This window comes from Ceratotherium simum, chromosome 33 (assembly GCF_057802395.1).
Source record: "Ceratotherium simum simum isolate JZ-2026a chromosome 33, ASM5780239v1, whole genome shotgun sequence".
Taxonomy (NCBI): Eukaryota; Metazoa; Chordata; class Mammalia; order Perissodactyla; family Rhinocerotidae; genus Ceratotherium; species Ceratotherium simum.
In genome coordinates, this window is record NC_141932.1 from 14,814,536 (window position 1) to 14,831,862 (window position 17,327).

Genomic DNA, 17,327 nt, shown 5'->3' on the forward strand with positions numbered 1-17,327 from the left:
ACAAGAAGATATAATACTAAATGGTCAGTGGTTTTCTCTGGGTAATGAATTTGAGTGATTTTCATTTTCATCTTTGAATTTATTCTGTACTGTCTGACTTTTCCATAACACGTGTATCTTTCTGTAATTCAAAAACCAGTAAGTTCACAAAAGGACAAACACTGTATGAGTCCACTTATATGAGATACCTAGAATAATCAAATTCATAGAGAGAGAAAGTAGAACAGAGGTCACCAGAGGCTGGGCAAAGGCAGAATGGAAGTTAGTGTCTAATGGGTACAGATTTTCAGTTTGGGATGATGAAAAAGTTCTGAAGATGGATAGTAGTGACGGCTGCACAACAATCTGAATGTACTTAATGCCGCTAAACTGTACACTTAAGAATAGTTAAAATGGTATATTTAATGTTGTGTATATTTTACCATATTAAAAAAATTTTTAACAGTAAAAGTTATATTACATATAGAAATTATGAATGTTCATCATAAATGTTTATAATAATGAAAAACTATAAACAACTTAAATACCCACCAATAAGGAAATGGTTAAACAAATAACCATACATCAGACAGTGAAACATTATGAAGTACAAGTGAGGATATGGATCTGTATTTTTGGCACAAACAGGTCCCTGATATGCTGAAAAAAGGTTCTCATGGGAAGTATGATCTCATCCTGATATTTAAAAAGAGGAAAACTGAGTAGATACACATAGGGAAGCCTGTGAGGCTGAACCCCGAAATGTTGGCAGTGGTCACTTCTCAACGTGAGACTACGGGGGATCCTCTTCTTCCCTCCTACAATTTCTGGCAACGGGCATCTGTTATTTTCATAATCAGAAAAGCAATGAAGCTCTCTGAAAAGAGAATAAATGACGTAACATACAGGACAGTGCAAGCGGATCCGACAGATGAGGGCAAGGGAGGCTTGTGCATGGCTCTCTCTACTCAAGTGAGCAGACCCTGCTCGGCGCTGGTGGTGGACAATTTGCGAGGGCAGCTCAGCTGCCAGACGGCAGCTCATTTCCTTGCTGGCATCCCTAGCCCATCTCAGGCCTCATCTCCACCTATCCACAGACGGACTTCAAGAGGCCACCAAACCCCTCTCACTTAAACGGCGACAGAGTGGGAGCACCTGAGCCCCTGAGGCCCTAGACACAGGAAAGCGGTTTCTGCACAGAGAGTGGGCGGGGAGGGAAAACACTGTGGAAAGAAACCAGACAGCAGCCAGTTAGGCTGTGGCTTTCTCCTCCTGGGAAGCGGAGCCTCCGCCACTGGCTGGAGATGCAGAGGCAGGCCGTTCATCACTCTAAATGCCCAAATTAGTCACTTGGCTGCATACTCACGGCCCGGCACTAGGTATGCTTGGCGGCCCAGCCTGCCTGGCTGTGTCTGCTGAAACTGTAGCCCTGCGTGAGCCAGCCCCTCCTCCTGCCGTGAAGCACAGGGCAGGACTCACTGGCTTCCCACACGCTGTCCTTCTCTACCGAGAGATGTGTGCCTGCTGTTAGCCTGGGACAGGGACCCTATCCCAGCCTGCCGTGTCATGAGCCCCTGACTTCACGGTGTCAACTTACAAAAGCACCTTGTCAACTGCTGCCTCAAGTTTTGGCTGAGGGCTCAGCAGGTGGTTCAAAGCTCACTGCTGGTCCTGAATTGGGTGGTGGAGGGTTGTTAGTACCTAAATGAGGTTCCCAGCCACAAGTGAAGAAAGAAGGGACTAGGGAGGGAAGGGAGTCTGATCCACCTTCTTGCTGAAAAGAAGCCAGGGCAGTGTGCTGCAACCAGAGATTAGCAGTGTGGCGAGACTTGGGAGAGATCTTGGTTGCCTGCTTACTAAAACCTCAGACAAGTGACTGGATCCTTCTGAGCCTGTTTCTTCATTTCACTAATGGGAAAATAATACCCACTTCAAGGATGATTGTGAGAATTAACTGTGGCCGTGTAGGTAAAGCACAGATGTCTTCAACACATGATGCTACTGTTACTAGCTACATAAGCTTGGACTAGGCACTTAACTGCTCTGAGCTTCAACTTAACTCCTCCTCACCGATAAAATGGGTTTTAGAGGACCACATACATAAAGCAGCCACCACAATGCCTGGTACATAACAGCTGCTCAATAAATTACAGCCATCGTTACTCCTGCTACACACTGGAGGCACAGCACAGCAGTTTAGGGAGTCCCCCAAACATCCTGAGAGAACAACAGTGAGCAGAGGATCCCAGGACTGCATGGAAGGGACTCCTGACCACGTCATCATTTGGACCTCTCCAATCAAACCCTAAACCTGATAAGGGAGAAAAGCAAAAGACTGGCGGCCTGGGGCCGGCCCTGTGGCTTAGCGGTTAAGTGCGCGCGCTCCGCTACTGGCGGCCCGGGGTTCGGATCCGGGAGCGCACTGACGCACCGCTTCTCCAGCCATGCTGAGGCTGCGTCCCACATACAGCAACTAGAAGGATGTGCAACTATGACACACAACTATCTAGTGGGGCTTTGGGGAAAAAAAGCAGGAGGATTGGCAATGGATGTTAGCTCAGAGCCGGTCTTCCTCAGCAAAAAGAGGAGGATTAGCATGGATGTTAGCTCAGTGCCCATCTTCCTCACCAAAAAAATAAGACTGGCAGCCTAAGGTGAAAGCATCGCAGTGCCCAAGGGCGAGGATGCCGGGAACACGGATGCCTTTGCTGCTGAGGGGACAGAGTGAGAAGCCATCAGTGGAGGGCGGTGGGGCACTATCTACCAATGAGAAACCACAGTCTTCTGACCCAGCCTCTCCCTTTCCAGGAATTTATCCTGCCGTTACACCTGCGCACATATGAAACAACACACACACAAGGCCACACACTACAGCATGATGTGATGTTGAAGGCCTGGCTACAACTTGAGGCGGCAGGGACCGCTTCAATCAACTACGCTGCTCCCGTGCTGGAGTACCACAGAGCTGCCGAGACAAGCGAGGAAACTGCGCACTGATCCAGAAACAGCCCCCAAAGATAATGTGAAGTGAAAAAGCAAGGTACAGAACAGCGTATTTAGATTTTATACTGCCTTGCATTTTGAACCATGTGAATATAAAACACCTATCACAAGGAACAGACCCTGCACCTCTCTTTATCGTTCAGACTGCAGTTACACCAACGGAGAGGGAGAGGTCTACAGAGTTGGCTACTGCGGGAAGCAGGCTCTCCTCAGGGCTTCTGGTCTTAATAAAGCATCTCCCCAAATTAAGGCAAATACTGAAAGCAGACGCTGATCAGGTTAAACTGTGAGAAAAACTGAGACCAACCTGACAAAGTCTTCGGGAAGCAGGTCAGGATTAACGCCCAGGGAGTCAAGCACATCGTTTCGAATCTGGAGCAACAACTCAGAATCTTCCCCAAAGGTATCAGAACTCGGGTCTCTTCCTTTATCCGTGCGGAACTTCAAGAGCACTGGGGACAGAAAAGGAAGGTAGGTTAGAAAGCAGGTCTTGTTATAATAAATGCGTACAGACACTGATATTTAAATTTTTTTTCATTCCTTAGGCAAGTAGTATATTAACTAAAATGTGAGCCAAGTGAAAGGTAATACACTTTTCATTTATTCAACAAATACAGTCAGAAAAGCAATCAAATAATTACAAAAACGACTAAAATTACTGGGATGAGTGCCACGATAGTAAAACAGAGGATCTGACGTCGTCTGTAGGGTGGCAGCAGGTAAGGCTTCCCTGAGGAAGCAATAATTGAGTGAAGTGTGTGTGAGTTCGGGCAGGAAGCAGGGGAGAAGCTTCCAAGAGAGGGAAAAGGCCATATTATGACCCAGAAGAGAGGTTAGGAGTGGGAGGCATGCATTCTAGGCATCAGTTCAAAGGGCCGCTTCAGTGAGAAAGGCCAGCCAAATGGTCAGACTCATCAGACAGGCAGGTCATTACAAACTAAACCTCCCTTAGTACAACAATTATGTCGGCCTCCAGAACCGGATGTTTAATTTTGGTTGTGAACCAGAGGAAAGGTTCAGATGATGGCAGCGAATCAGAGCTACTGTGTAATGAGATCCTGAATTTTTAGTTCAAATTGATCAAAATACCAGCACCTTCTACTGCCACTACACCTGTCCACTGCATGCTGAGTGGGTGGCATTCTTGTTCTCACATGCTCCCTGAGGCAGGAGTACAGCCAGCTTTGAGCCTGGGCTGTAGGGCAACGCTCCTCCCTCCCACACCACGTGAGCTTTCTCAGAGTGGAAGCAGAGACACGTGGGTCCGGGTGCTCCGGGGAAGCTAGCACCCAGAGGGGGCAAACCTGGAGGGGGCTTTACAGTTTGCAAAGTGTTCCATTTAAGTCTCATCAGTATCTGCTGACTGAAAAAGTGAACTTATTCAGCAAATTATACTCTCTATCAGTACAAGGGGCTCTTTGCTAAAATTGAGGTGGATTGAAAATTCAGGCAATTGCTCTGAGGCTCTTTAAAAATGCAAGTATTTGGGGCCGGCCCCATGGCATAGCGGTTAAGTTTGACGTGCTCTGCTTCGGCGACCTGGGTTCGAGGGTTCGGATCCCAGGCACAGACGTACAGCACTTGTCAGCCATGCTGAGGCAGCAACCCACATACAAAAAAGTGGAGGAAGACTGACACAGATGTTAGCTCAGAGCTAATCTTCCTCAAACAAAAAAAGAGGAAGATTGGCAACAAATGTCAGCTCAGGGTGAATCTTCCTCGCCAAAAAAAAAAAAAAAAAAAAAAAAAAGCCAGTATTTGGAACCCACCTCAGACTAAGGAATCAGTCTGATTCTCTTGTCTTCTTAAGACTCACAAATAGTTTTGGTGATGAGCAGCCCGGGTTGAGAACCACTCTCCAAGAAGTAGTACAAATTCATTCACTCACCAGCATGACGGAGCACTTCCTGTGTGCCTGGCAGACCTAGGTGCTAAAGGCACAATGGCGAGTGAGCGAGTCTTGGTCTCTGCACGCATGAAGGCGACTGGGGGAGGACAGGGAACTTAGGAGCCACAACAGACAGCTCCAGTGAAGCCCGAGAGAAATTCATAAATGGGTTATAAAGTGTTCCAAGAAGATCCCAAACCACGGAGGCCCAGGTAAAAGATGATAGAAACTGCTTCCGGGCTCTGCTTTTCTCAGTGCCAGTTTCAGAGAAAGGCCCCTGGTCCCTATTTCTCTGGCAACTTTTACATGCCCAGTATAGGGCTCTGCACATCAGAGGTTTAAAAAAAAAAGGCTCCAGAACACCTGTTTTGAACACTGTTTGCCATCTGAGAACGTTACTCTCCTCTCTTTTTCAAGATCACAGTGCCTGGAACCCTCAATTCCACCTGACCACTTGGCAGCCAACTCAAAGCTGATGACAACCTGCTTGCTGACTAACACTGATCTGCCATCACCTAAGCTTAACTTCTAACTTTGTAGATGTGTTACTGAATTCCCATTTCGAGTAAATGAATGCAATCAAGTATGCATTTGGGGGCAGGCTGGAGACAAGACTGCAGAAGTGGCAGTTAATCCCTGTTTAGATCACACCTCTTTCTCAACAATGTCCTGTTGAAGACAAAGGAATCTGGAAATCTGCTAGTGCAGCCACAACAGAGGATACTCCGAACGGACTGTATCGAATGTCAGTGCTATTCCTGTCCATCACTCCTGACAAGCCACGACGACACACCAGAATGAGGAGCAGTGTCGCCTGAGCAGATGATGGAGGCAATGCCAAGCACAGGCTGCTCACACTGCACAATCCGAGGCCCCGCGGCCACCCTGTGGACACTGAGTGAGGCTGCTTGGTGGCCAGCGGTCAGGGGGCGGACAGCAGCAGGAGCCCCACACTGGCGGCCTCCTGTGCGCTCCTCTCATTTCTGTGTCACTGGGACTGAAGTACCAACTGTCATAAGGGACGGAGAAGAGAGAATAATTTTTCAGCCCTCACCACAAAGCTTTTCATCTTTTGGTTAAAAAACATAGCGCTAAGATCAAAGCTCAAACCGTTATAATAATTGCAAAACAAACAGTGCCTCCTATGTGCCAGGCACCATCCTCAACATTTTACGCGCACTGACACTCATCCACAGTAACCTGGTGAGGTAGGTGGCTCCTACTACTCTTCCTAGTTCATAGATGAAGAAACTGAAGCCAGAGAGATTAGTGGCTTATTTGATAAAACTGCCAAAAAGCAGTGGAGCAGGAAGGCCAACCTCGCCCTCCGAATCTGTGCTTCTTCACCCTACTCGGATCCAGGAGAAACGGCAGGACCATCAGGAATGCAGCCCCAAGGATCCCAAGCGGTCTGGCTCTCCGCCCCTCACCTCAGGAGGACTCCCATTCAACCACATTTGCGCCAGATACATTTTCCAGATGGGCCCTGCCCTCTCTCAACTGTCTATGAATTTTAAAGTACTAGCTCATTGGGTGGAAGTGCAGGCGGAGGCCATACGAAACCCTGTCCACCAATCTTCAGAGCAAGCCCAGTTTCACCCCAGAAAGAAAGAAGACGGCTCTAACAGAAGGAGTGAAGGCAGCCAGCAGCTGGCCCCGCTGCTTCTCTGGGCCCCTCGCCTATTCCTGGTGTAGTCCGCCTGGACAAGGGCCGGCAGGCTGGCACCGTCCAGATACCTCGCTGACCACATCTGAAGTCCTCTCAGGGCCTCTGGGAAGGGGGCCAGTCAGTCCGGCCACTTATTTGCAGCAAAGCAAACAGAAGCTGTATTTTTCACTCTTTTTCTAATGTCAGCACTCCAGTTAGCAGGGGCGGAGGGGGGCGGGAAGAAGCTTGTGTTCTAGACAGGCAGCAGCCTCAGAACTGACCCTAGCCCCTGACAAGTTCTTGCTTATTAAATTCTCCTCTTTGTTCTGCTTTCTGCCCCTCCCAAAGAGCCAGACACACACACACCATTGTTGACTCTGCATTTCTGAAGAGTACCTCCCCACCAGTTTCCAGATTATAAAACCGTTCTGTCAAGATCAAAAATTGTCAGGGATGGAGAGCTGCTCTGCCAAAAGATGACTCATCGAATCACAGCAAAACACTGCACAAAATTAGAGTTCCAAACTTGATTAACTTCATCTGAGCCTTTTAATTAACTCAGGTTGCTGAAGTCCAGGGGGATGACATTCATTGCTGGAGATGACAGGCTAGAGTCTCTGCTTAAGTTCAGGACTTGCCCATGTAACGGAAAGGCAAACTTCAAAAAGGAGAAACCAAGCACTTTTTCGTGGATTAGAGGAAAAACTGGGTACATGTGAATATACCACTACTTTTGCAAAAAAAAAAACAAAACAAGAAAAAACAAAAAGAAAACCACTCAAATTCAAATGTAATCTGAATCAGAATATCCAATTAGCATTATAACAAGAATTTAGAAAGCAATATTATTAATCACTGTATTTCTTTTTTTTTTTTTTTTAAAGATTTTATTTATTTTTTTCCCCCCAAAGCCCCAGTAGATAGTTGTGTGTCATAGCTGCACATCCTTCTAGCTGCTGTATGTGGGACGCGGCCTCAGCATGGCCGGAGAAGCAGCGCGTCGGTGCGCGCCCGGGATCCGAACCCGGGTCGCCAGCAGTGGAGCGCGCTCACTTAACCACCAAGCCACGGGGTCGGCCCCAATCACTGTATTTCTTTCTACAAACTTCTTATTGCATTTAAATTGTGATTTTATTTAGCATAATCACTAAGGCCACTGGAAAAAAACAGTATTTTTATAGGAAAATAATAAAGTCAATGTTGCAAATTAGCCTCGACTCAATTGCAGTCTCCCAAAATAGCTCAATCGAAGGGGGAAAAAAAGCCAAATCTATATATAAAAACCTCTTTTGCCTGACTGGCGCCTCAAACTTTTCTGTGCCAGACACCCTTGGCCCAGTCCCTCTGGCACTCCCCAACCTACCACAGTCCCCTTCTCCCCCAGCATGCTCACTTAGTGAAGACTCATCTCTGGGAATGGCTTGGAAATTGGCTCCAATCCTGCGGTACATAAACTTCCAAGAAAACAAAAAGTACAGTGACCCTCTTAGCCAAGAGCCTATCTTCTAAGGCCAAAATCTAGGTCTGCCCTTCAGTCAACTGTTCATTCGATAAATATGTGCCAGGCCCTGAGCTGGACAGGGGAGAGCGAAAGGGACGCTCTGCCCTCTGTGAGCACCTAGGGCGACAAACAAAATTGACGTATGAGACAACGAAAGGTGGGCAGCAGAAAAGGAGCTCCAAGAGAGCATGATGGGGAAGGAGTCGGGGGGTCTCCTCACGCAGCCAGAACCACCTCACCTTCACTGGTCCCCAGCCCTGAACACCTGACCCTCACTGCCCTCTTGCCCTCGGGCTGTTCACCAGGCTGTTCTTCAAGGCCTGCGGCACCTTCCCTCTGCAAAGCCCTTCCTAGGCCTGGGAGCGCTGAAACCCGAGGCAGCAGAGTACAGCAGTGGGGGGCACAGCTCTGGAGCAGACTGCCTGGGCTGAGCCCCTTTTCCCACTTACTGTCACCTTGTGCCAAGTGCCCACGTCCCTGAGCCTCCTCTATACAATGGGAATCCTCAGAGCACTTCCCATCTGGGGTTCAAGGCTTAAAAGAACTAACACATGGAAAGCACCCAAGACAGTGCCAGGCGCAGGGTCGGCCTTCGGTAAATGACAGTGTAAGAGTATTCCAGAATTGTTGCTATTCTTCTGCAATCTCCAGAAACCCAGCTCCCACACCTCTATAGGTGACATACTTGCTCTGGTGACCTCCATGTCCCACAGCAGCTCAAGCTGAAATTCTGCATGTAACCACCACCAGCAGCTCAGTTGTGAGCTCTGGAGCCTACCCCGACTCGGCTCTCACCAGTCTCCCTGATACTCTCTGCACGCTGCTCTCCCGTTCGTGGCTCGTAATCTCAGCCTGTGATTTCACAGTCATCTGTGTAAACCCGCTTGTACAAGGACTCGCTTGTCTCCTCGGCTAGATTTTTGTGCTCTGTGGGGCAGAGAGCATACCTGTCTTGTTCACTACTGTCTACTTAATGCCTAGCACAGGGCTTGCCCCATAGCAGACACTGAGAAAATATCCGTTCCACGGGAAGCCTCAATGTTTGGGGAAGGAAGGAAAACAGTCACATGTGAAAGGAGAGGGCTCACGACAAAGTGACACAAAGTGACATCCTCACAGATCCTAACCAGACTTGCTCTTTTACTAATCAAATTGAATATAGTTTCCAAGATACCTAGGATGGATCTGTTTCTTATCAAGTATTTACAAACATGCTAGACATGGCACATCCGACAAGTAACAAAAAAGATACATAGTGCACACCACGCCTGCCCTCAAGAGGGAAAAAAGATAGAAGGCTGGCTTTCCATGCCCTATCTGAGGGCTAGAGGTCCAGAACAGCCAGCACATGAGGGGGGGAAGCTCAAAGGAGGGACAGAGCTGGACCGGGGAGGGCAGGGACATTTCAGGGAAGCCCCCATGATTTTGGCTCTCGCAGCCTCTTACCTTCCATGGCATCTGCTCATCTGTCAGCTTAGCTTCACAATACTTGCCCCTTCATTTACCTCACTCTTGGCTGTTCTCTTCAACCCAGAAACTTAAAAGTCTGTGTGTGCATGTGTTCAGTCATTCGTTTTTTTTGTTTTGTTTTTGTTTTTGTGAGGGAGACCAGCCCTGAGCTAATATCTGATGCTGATCCTCCTCTTTTTTGCCGAGGAAGATTGGCCCTTAGCTAACCTCTGTGGCCATCTTCCTCTACTTTACATGGGACGCTGCCACAGCATGGCTTGACAAGCCGTGCATCGGTGCACACCCAGGATCCGAACCGGCGAACTCCCGGCTGCCGAAGCAGAGCGCACGCACTTAACTGCCTGCGCCACCGGGCCAGCCCTGATTCATTCGTTTTTTTCATCCACGAACACTTCCTGAGCACCTGCTCTCCACCCCCACCCTGTGCTGAGCTGTGCTGGGGACTCAGAAGTGACTCAGACAGCCCCACGCCCTGCCCTCGAATGCAGAGCTTACAATCCACAGAGGGCACCCTCATCAGCCCCGTCTGTCACCACAGCCACACAGTCCTTTGATCTCTTTCTCCAGAGAACTTCACCTCCAGAGCAGCCTCCCCTGAAGACTTACTCTGAAATGCCCCTTCTGAGCTCCAAGTCTTGGTCACCCTTTCACCTCTCCAATGAAACCTTAGTCTATGACCTCATCACGTGTCAGCTCAAAACAGGGAAACAAAGCTGTCTCTTGTTATTTACATCTCACTCTCCTCTAAAGAGTTTGAGGCAACCAGATGAAAGTCGATGGGGGAAAGCACAGTACTACTTCTCAGAAATGACCTGAAAATGAGATGCCATTTTTTGCCTACCAAATTAAAGACCAAGATTACTCAACCTAAGCCAGAAGGCAGAGGGACCGGCATCGTCATCCACCCAGAGCTGGAGGGAGGGAGTGTGAACGCTCAGTAAACCACGTGAAGGCATGGTATCGAGGATCTTTACAATGCTTCTTGACCGGTGACTGAATTATGTGTAAATATAAATAGTCATTGCTGTGGTATTTATACCACAGAAAATGCGGAAATAATCTCACAGCCAATAAGAGGATGGTTACATAAAGTATGATATATATCGACAGAATGGAATACTATTCAACTATTAAAATTATATGTAAGCAGTTTCTAGTCACACGTTTTTTGCAACATTTAGGTTAAAAAAAGGCATATAATATCCTATATTCAGAATAAGCTCTACCACATGAAAATAAAATATAACAAAATGAGGTAGGTATGCTTGTTACCATCCCCATTTTAGAGGGGGGAAACTGAGGCTTAGGAGAGAGAGGCTCAGGGTCCCACTGGACTCAAAGGGACCACCTCTATGTTATATTTTATATTGCCGTCCTATGAGTAGAGACAAGACAGAAGACATGCTCATCAAAAAAAAAATCACTTAAAATGGATTTGGCTCCCCATCCCAGAGCCCAGGAGTGTGAATGATGCAAACAACCCATTCACACTCTAGTCCGGCCAAATATTCTATTTCTCCCCTAAAAAATGTCAAGTGATTCCTGAGCTTGACTGTCACCTCTGAGGTGGAACATTCTGGCACGTATTAAAAGACTGTAATTTATAAAAAGAAAGAGACAAAAAAAAAAGTTTCTAAAATGCAAAGGTAAATTACGGGGAGGATAAGTATGGAGATCCACGGACCCCACTGCACGGCCCCTGACCTCTCAGCTTTGCCCCCCGCACCCTCTACTCACAAGCGATTCTGACAGAGCCCTCTCCATTCAGACCACCCTGCCTGGTCACAAGCAGCAGGGAGAGAGGGTCTTTTCTCCAGGCCAGCACTTGAGTGGCACATGACCTTGACTCTGGGCATCTGCTGCTCTCTGCCAACAGCTCTTATGGAGGGAAGATGGCACAGGACATTCCCGTGACTGTTGTCTGACAGGCAGAGAAAAGATGTGAGGCTTTAAACAAGAACTGCAGCTGGGCTTGGGGCCCGGGAGCAGCTCAAACACTGGCTAACGCCGGGGGTGGGGGAGAAGGGGGCCTGCAAAGCAAAAACAAGGCAGGTTGTTGACAATGTTGCCCATTATTGCAATCTGGTCTCGGTGGGCCTGTTTCACATCTGCAAAAGTGAAATAAGAAAATGTCACAGGGCTCTTGTGAAGTTCAGATTTAAAAAATGGACACAATGCGACTGTTTGTAATGCTAATAATTAAAGTCTGGCTGAGAGCAGTGTTGGGTGATGCTTAAACACTGACTAGGTTTCGTGACCCTAGACAAATGACTTAGCCTCTCCAAGACTCGATTTCCTCATGTGAAGACAGGATGGTCATAATAAGACCTGCTCTCAGGAGGATGCTGGGAAGGTTTAATGTGATCGTGATGACTGTAAAGCATGTAATCAACAATTACTGACGCACAACCTGCGCCGGGCCGTCATGTAATCCTGTGACCCTATGAGGCAGACCCAGGGTTACGCCTCTTTTTCAGAATGGAGGAGAGCAGGTGCCAAACCAGAGTCTGTTCTCTCCCCAGACTCCACCCGCTGATGGCTGTGAAGCACTAACCTGCACTTCTGGGCCACCTCTGCCCTTCCCCTCACCTCTCCTCTCTCTGCAGGGCAGTGCCTTCTTCCTTTCTGAATGACTGTGGTCTGCGTTCTCTACCACTGATAAGGCAGTGGCACCAAAAAAAAACCCAAACAAACAAACAAAAAAACCCCCTGCTTTTTTCTTTCTCCCTCCCTACGAATTATTTTTAAACTTTTGTGGTCATGACAGCAGCAGATCAACAAGCACTCAGCTGCTGCCCCATTATCGGAACCCACTTCCCTGTGGCCGTCTCCCCCTCGGTAGTTATTGTCATTGCCGGGCACCAAAACACCCACTGGGGAACACCGGGCCAAACAGCGATGGCTGCCTCCGGCCTGGTTTGCAAAGGTTACTAGTTCTAAAATAAGAAGTTCCTTCTGCAGAGCACTAGTCACCAAATCAAGCTGAGGTCAGAAGACAGTCAATTAAAAAGCATTAAAACAAGGAGGTTGGGAGTCTGGTGGGGACAGGGAGAAGTGAGGAAGAAGGAATCCAAGAAATAAAGTTTTCTAAAATCTTTCTGTAACAGAACAAAAAAATTACCATGTGTCCATCATTAAGAAACCTTGCAGGGCCAGCCCCGTGGCTCAGCGGTTAAGCGCGCACGCTCCGCTGCTGGCGGCCCGGGTTCGGATCCCGGGCGCGCACCCACCCACCGCTTCTCTGGCCATGCTGAGGCCGCGTCCCACATATAGCAACTAGAAGGATGTGCAACTATGACACACAACTATCTACTGGGGCTTTGGGGGGGAAATAAATAAATAAATAAAATCTTAAAAAAAAAAAAAAAATCCCTTTAAAGAAACCTTGCAAAAGAATCCACGCAGTGATGAGAAAGAATGAGGTATAAAATACTACAAAGTTCTGGAAAAATACACAAGAAATGGCAGGCTCCTCTGAGGTATCTGAATATTTTACTAAGAGGATGTCTCGGGGCTGGCCCAGTGGCATAGTGGTTGTTTGCAAGCTCCACTTTGGCAGCCTGGGGTTTGAGGGTTCAGATCCTGGGCACAGACCTACACACCGCTCATCAGCCATGCTGTGGCGGCATCCCACATACAAAATAGAGGAAGATTGGCACAGATGTTAGCTCAGGGCCAATCTTCCTCACCAAAAAGAAAGAAAGAAAGAAAGAAGATGTCTTATTTTTACAATTAAAAAAGGGAGAAAACAGAACTATTTCTAAGGCTCTGCTACACACCATCACTGGGAACTGAAGATTATCAACACCTTCCCCATGTCCATATGTAAAAACAGAGGCCACAAAGTGAAGGGATTTGCTCAGGCCAGGAAGTATATGGGAGGGCTGGGACCTAAACTTCTTTCCTCCAAATCCAAATCTGGAAACCTCAAGGGCTTAGGTGACTGAGAAGATTGGCAGGAGAAAGCAGACATAAATTCCAAACGTGTTTGGCTTGACTTATGAACCAAGAATAATCAGCCACCTTAGAGAAGATACTAATTCCCCTACAGAAGGCCCGAGGTCCGACCTCGCCTGCTCCTAGCAGAGATATGAGCTGCTGGTCCCTGGAAGGGGACAACTAAAGGAGAGTGGAAATGCTCCCTAATCCTTTGGATGGTTAGGCACAGTCCTACAGACAAGTCTGGGGCTCAGAGGTACTTCCTGTCTTTCGGCACAGTGGAGAAAGGCCGAAGGCCAGCTATGCAAATTAGCACCACCTAGATGGCTTTACATGGGCCTAAAATAAATTAATGAAGCCACACACTAAGAAATGGCAAGATGCTCCAAACTCGGGACAGGTCGTTGCAGCAAGCAACCTACCCACATTTACAAAGGCCCTGCTCTGCATCAGGCCTGTTGTCCAGAGTGTGGTATGGGATTACAGAGGAAGGAAATCCAACTCAGATAAGGGGAGTTAGGTTCCCGGAGGTAACATCGGAGCTGAGCAGGGAGGATAACTGGGAAGGGCTGAAGCAGGATATTCCAGGCAGAAGGAAAAGAAAACCGTAGAAACGAGGGTGTGACAGCACGGGGTGACAGATGTCTAGGGGACAGCAAGTAGTTCAATTTGAGCGTAGGGTTCAAGGAGGGCAGAAGGGAGTGGAAAGGAGAAAGAGGTCAGCAGGCCCCAGGTCTGAGATGTCAGTCCAGGAAGTCTAAATGGTATCCCGAAGGCAAAAGAGAATCATGGAAGGCTTTTAGTTTTCAGACAGATGAGTCAGGTGACTGAAAACAGCTTAGAAGGAAGAGATCTGAAGGCAGAGACCAGCTGGGAGTCTGGCAAAGGCACTAAGCCACAGATGAAGGTTAACGGTGGGAGGCACGCCTGTGGGAGAACCCACGGTCATATGAGTAGGAGGCAGGGAGGCAAACAGGAGGTGCCTAGGCTGAACTCCACTCCCGTAGAGCCCCACACAGAGTGTCTGTCTGGGGCTCTAGGTGAAAGGAGCTGCCAATCAAGTTCTCAAACTCCACTAAGTCTCTGTAGAAGAGAAAACGGCAAGAGGTTGGAACAAAACTAACAGCTCCACCTGGAGCGCTGTTCACTCATTCCGGCTCTGGGCGTACACTGGCCGCACAGTAGGACATCTCACAGCTCATGTTAATCTGCCCCACGACCAACAGGGAGGCGACCAACAGGGAGGCTCGGCAGGAGAAGCGACTCACCAGAGACCACCACGCGTGCCCTTTGCCCCCTCTAGTACCTGCCTCCAAGCCACGATTTGTATTCCTACTAAGGTCCTGCCCAGCTCCAGAAAAGCTGAAGGCTTGATGCAGTTAGCTAATTGTTTATATGCAAATACACCCCCTACAGTCTGCCTAACACTACTGCTGGCCAGAGGAATTCTCTTTGCAGAGCAATGGCCCAAAGTGGAGTCCATCCAGCCTTGCTCAGCAGTGGCGTAGTACTTACTACCTTCTGCCTGAGTCATCAAGGCTCTGCTGTTCTCGCTCCTGGGATGTGGTATTTCTCCCACAGCAGAGGTCTCTAGGCACTCCTGAAAATCTCGGGGAACCTCTATCACTCCTTTCCAGAGGAACTGTACACAAAGAACACCAGAGAAAGACCTCCCCACCATGTGAAGAGATGACAAGCATGTATTGTTAAACACGCCCTTCCTACGGACCCAGCACAGATCAAAAAGCCCTTTGCAGGCATTACTCATTCAGCCATCAAATATCGGGACTTTTCTAGGTGCTGAGAATTGGGTTTTTTGGAGATCGGTTCTGGTTTAGTTTTTCATTATTTCAAATTTTATTTTTAAATAATTTTAGACTTACAGAAAAATTGTACACAGAATTCCTGCATAACTTCACCTAGATTCCCCAAATGTTAACATTCTATAACATTTGTCATTATTTCTTTATATTTATATCTATAAATACACACATTCTTTTCTGGATGATTTGAAATTGGCCTCTAAATACTTCAGTGTGTATTTCCTAAAAACAAGAACATTCTCTTACATAACCACAAAACAATTATCAAAACTGTGAAATTAACATTGATAAGAGTAGTATTACCTAGTTTACAGACCTCTTCTAAATTTTAACAACTGTCCCACTAAAATCCTTGAGACCAAAAAAAATTCTTCCCCTGCTCTCAGATCCAATCTAGGATTCCAACACTCCATTCAGTTACCATGTCTCTATTCCCCTTTAATCTGGAATGCGGTTCCTCAGTCCTTCGTTACACTTTTGAAGAGTATAGATCATTTACTTTATAGAATATTCTTCAGTTCGAGTTTGTGTAATGTTTCCTCATAATTACTCAGATTACCCACTTTGGACAGCAAATCCAGAGTAGCGCTGCATCCTCAGAGCATCCTGTCAGGAAGCATGAGATCTAGCTGTCCTATTCCTGGAATGTTAACTTGGATCTCTTGGCTGAGGTAGTCTGCCAAGGTTCTCTACAGTCTCTCTTTGTAATTAATTAAAAAGTATCTTGGGAGGAGACATCTATCCTATTTCACAGCAAACTTTCCCATGAGTTTTAGCATCCATCAATTCCTGACTGAAATAATTTTGATTACTATGATAATGATCAAATATAGATTTTTTATCTTCATCATTCCTGCTTTTATTTCTTGACTGTTATTCTACTGTAAAAAAGAACTTTCCTCCTCCTCTGTCTATTTACTATTCACTTATCTATCAGTGTAGACTCATTGGTTATTTTATTCTATGGGTTATGGTCTATTACTACCATTATTTATTTTGATCCTCAATTGTCCCAGATTTGACGAGTAGGAGCTCCTTCAAGTTGGCTCCTGTGTCCTTTTGACAGGACCCCTCATTCTTTGAGCACTTCCTTACTTTCTGGCTTAGCAGGATATTTCAAGCTCACCTGTAATTTTCCTACCCCAGCCTCGGGATCAGCCATTTCTCCAAGGAGCTGGGTATTCCCTGGATATTAACAATCAGGATCGGGGCATGAGGTATGTAAATTGCTACCCGAGTGTCTTTGATTCTAAGCCCTCTCAACAAACAGACTTAGGAAATATATATGTATAAACATGAAGACAGTTCCACACACACATCTATTTCTATATTTACATATAAAAAACCATGAGTTCATCCAGACAACTCCAACTCCAATCTATTCCCACAGGGTTCCTTTCCCACCTTCCACCGTTACAGGCAACTGCCTTTTCTGGCAATAAAAACAACAACTGATTCTCTCATTATCCACAATGTATTTACCTATTTGCTCAATAGTAGTTTCAGAATTGCTAACCCATACCACTATGAAAAACAAACCTACTAACTAGAGTTCAGTATTTGTTTATACTTCTTTTTTCTTTAGTCTGAGGGTATATAGTCAAAACACTGTATTGAAGAGCTACATGGCTTAGTTCCTTTTTTCTCCTGCCTTGGTGTAGTAATGTCTTCATGTGAAATACAGAACTTAATACTTAATACATTTTAAAATACAAACACAAATGAGTAAATCAAGGCTTTGATGTAGGACATCCCCTTCTCCTAAGGCAGTGGCTTCCCTCTAATTGGCTGATCCTTCAGAAACCTGGGAGCTTTACAAAAACGTAGAGGTGCCAGCCACCCCTAATTATTGTGATTCCAAAATCCGCGATAGAACTAGGGAATCTGTATTTTTCAAATGTTCCCTGAATGATTCTAATATCGTATCAGTCGGAGAACCACTGACTGTGAGAATAAAAGCCTAAAAAGCAGGGCCCTGATGACCTCTTCTCTGGCCAGTTCCCAGCAAGCTCCAGCCCAGCTGGGACATGGGCTCTGCGCTGCCGGCCGTCTGCACGTCCTGCTCCTCTACCCGCA

The 17,327-nt window shown here is 46.9% G+C and overlaps 1 protein-coding gene across 3 annotated transcripts in view; it reads right to left on the reverse strand.

The window, feature by feature from the left end:
• Positions 1-17,327, reverse strand: part of SAE1 (SUMO1 activating enzyme subunit 1) — a 67,629-nt gene that overhangs the window by 9,827 nt on the left and 40,475 nt on the right. For all 3 annotated transcript variants that reach the window (XM_087421464.1, XM_004440190.3, XM_087421463.1), the window contains one exon: positions 3,290-3,434. In XM_087421464.1, coding sequence (XP_087277590.1) covers positions 3,290-3,434 — 145 coding nt within the window. The remainder of the gene's footprint in view (positions 1-3,289; positions 3,435-17,327) is intronic.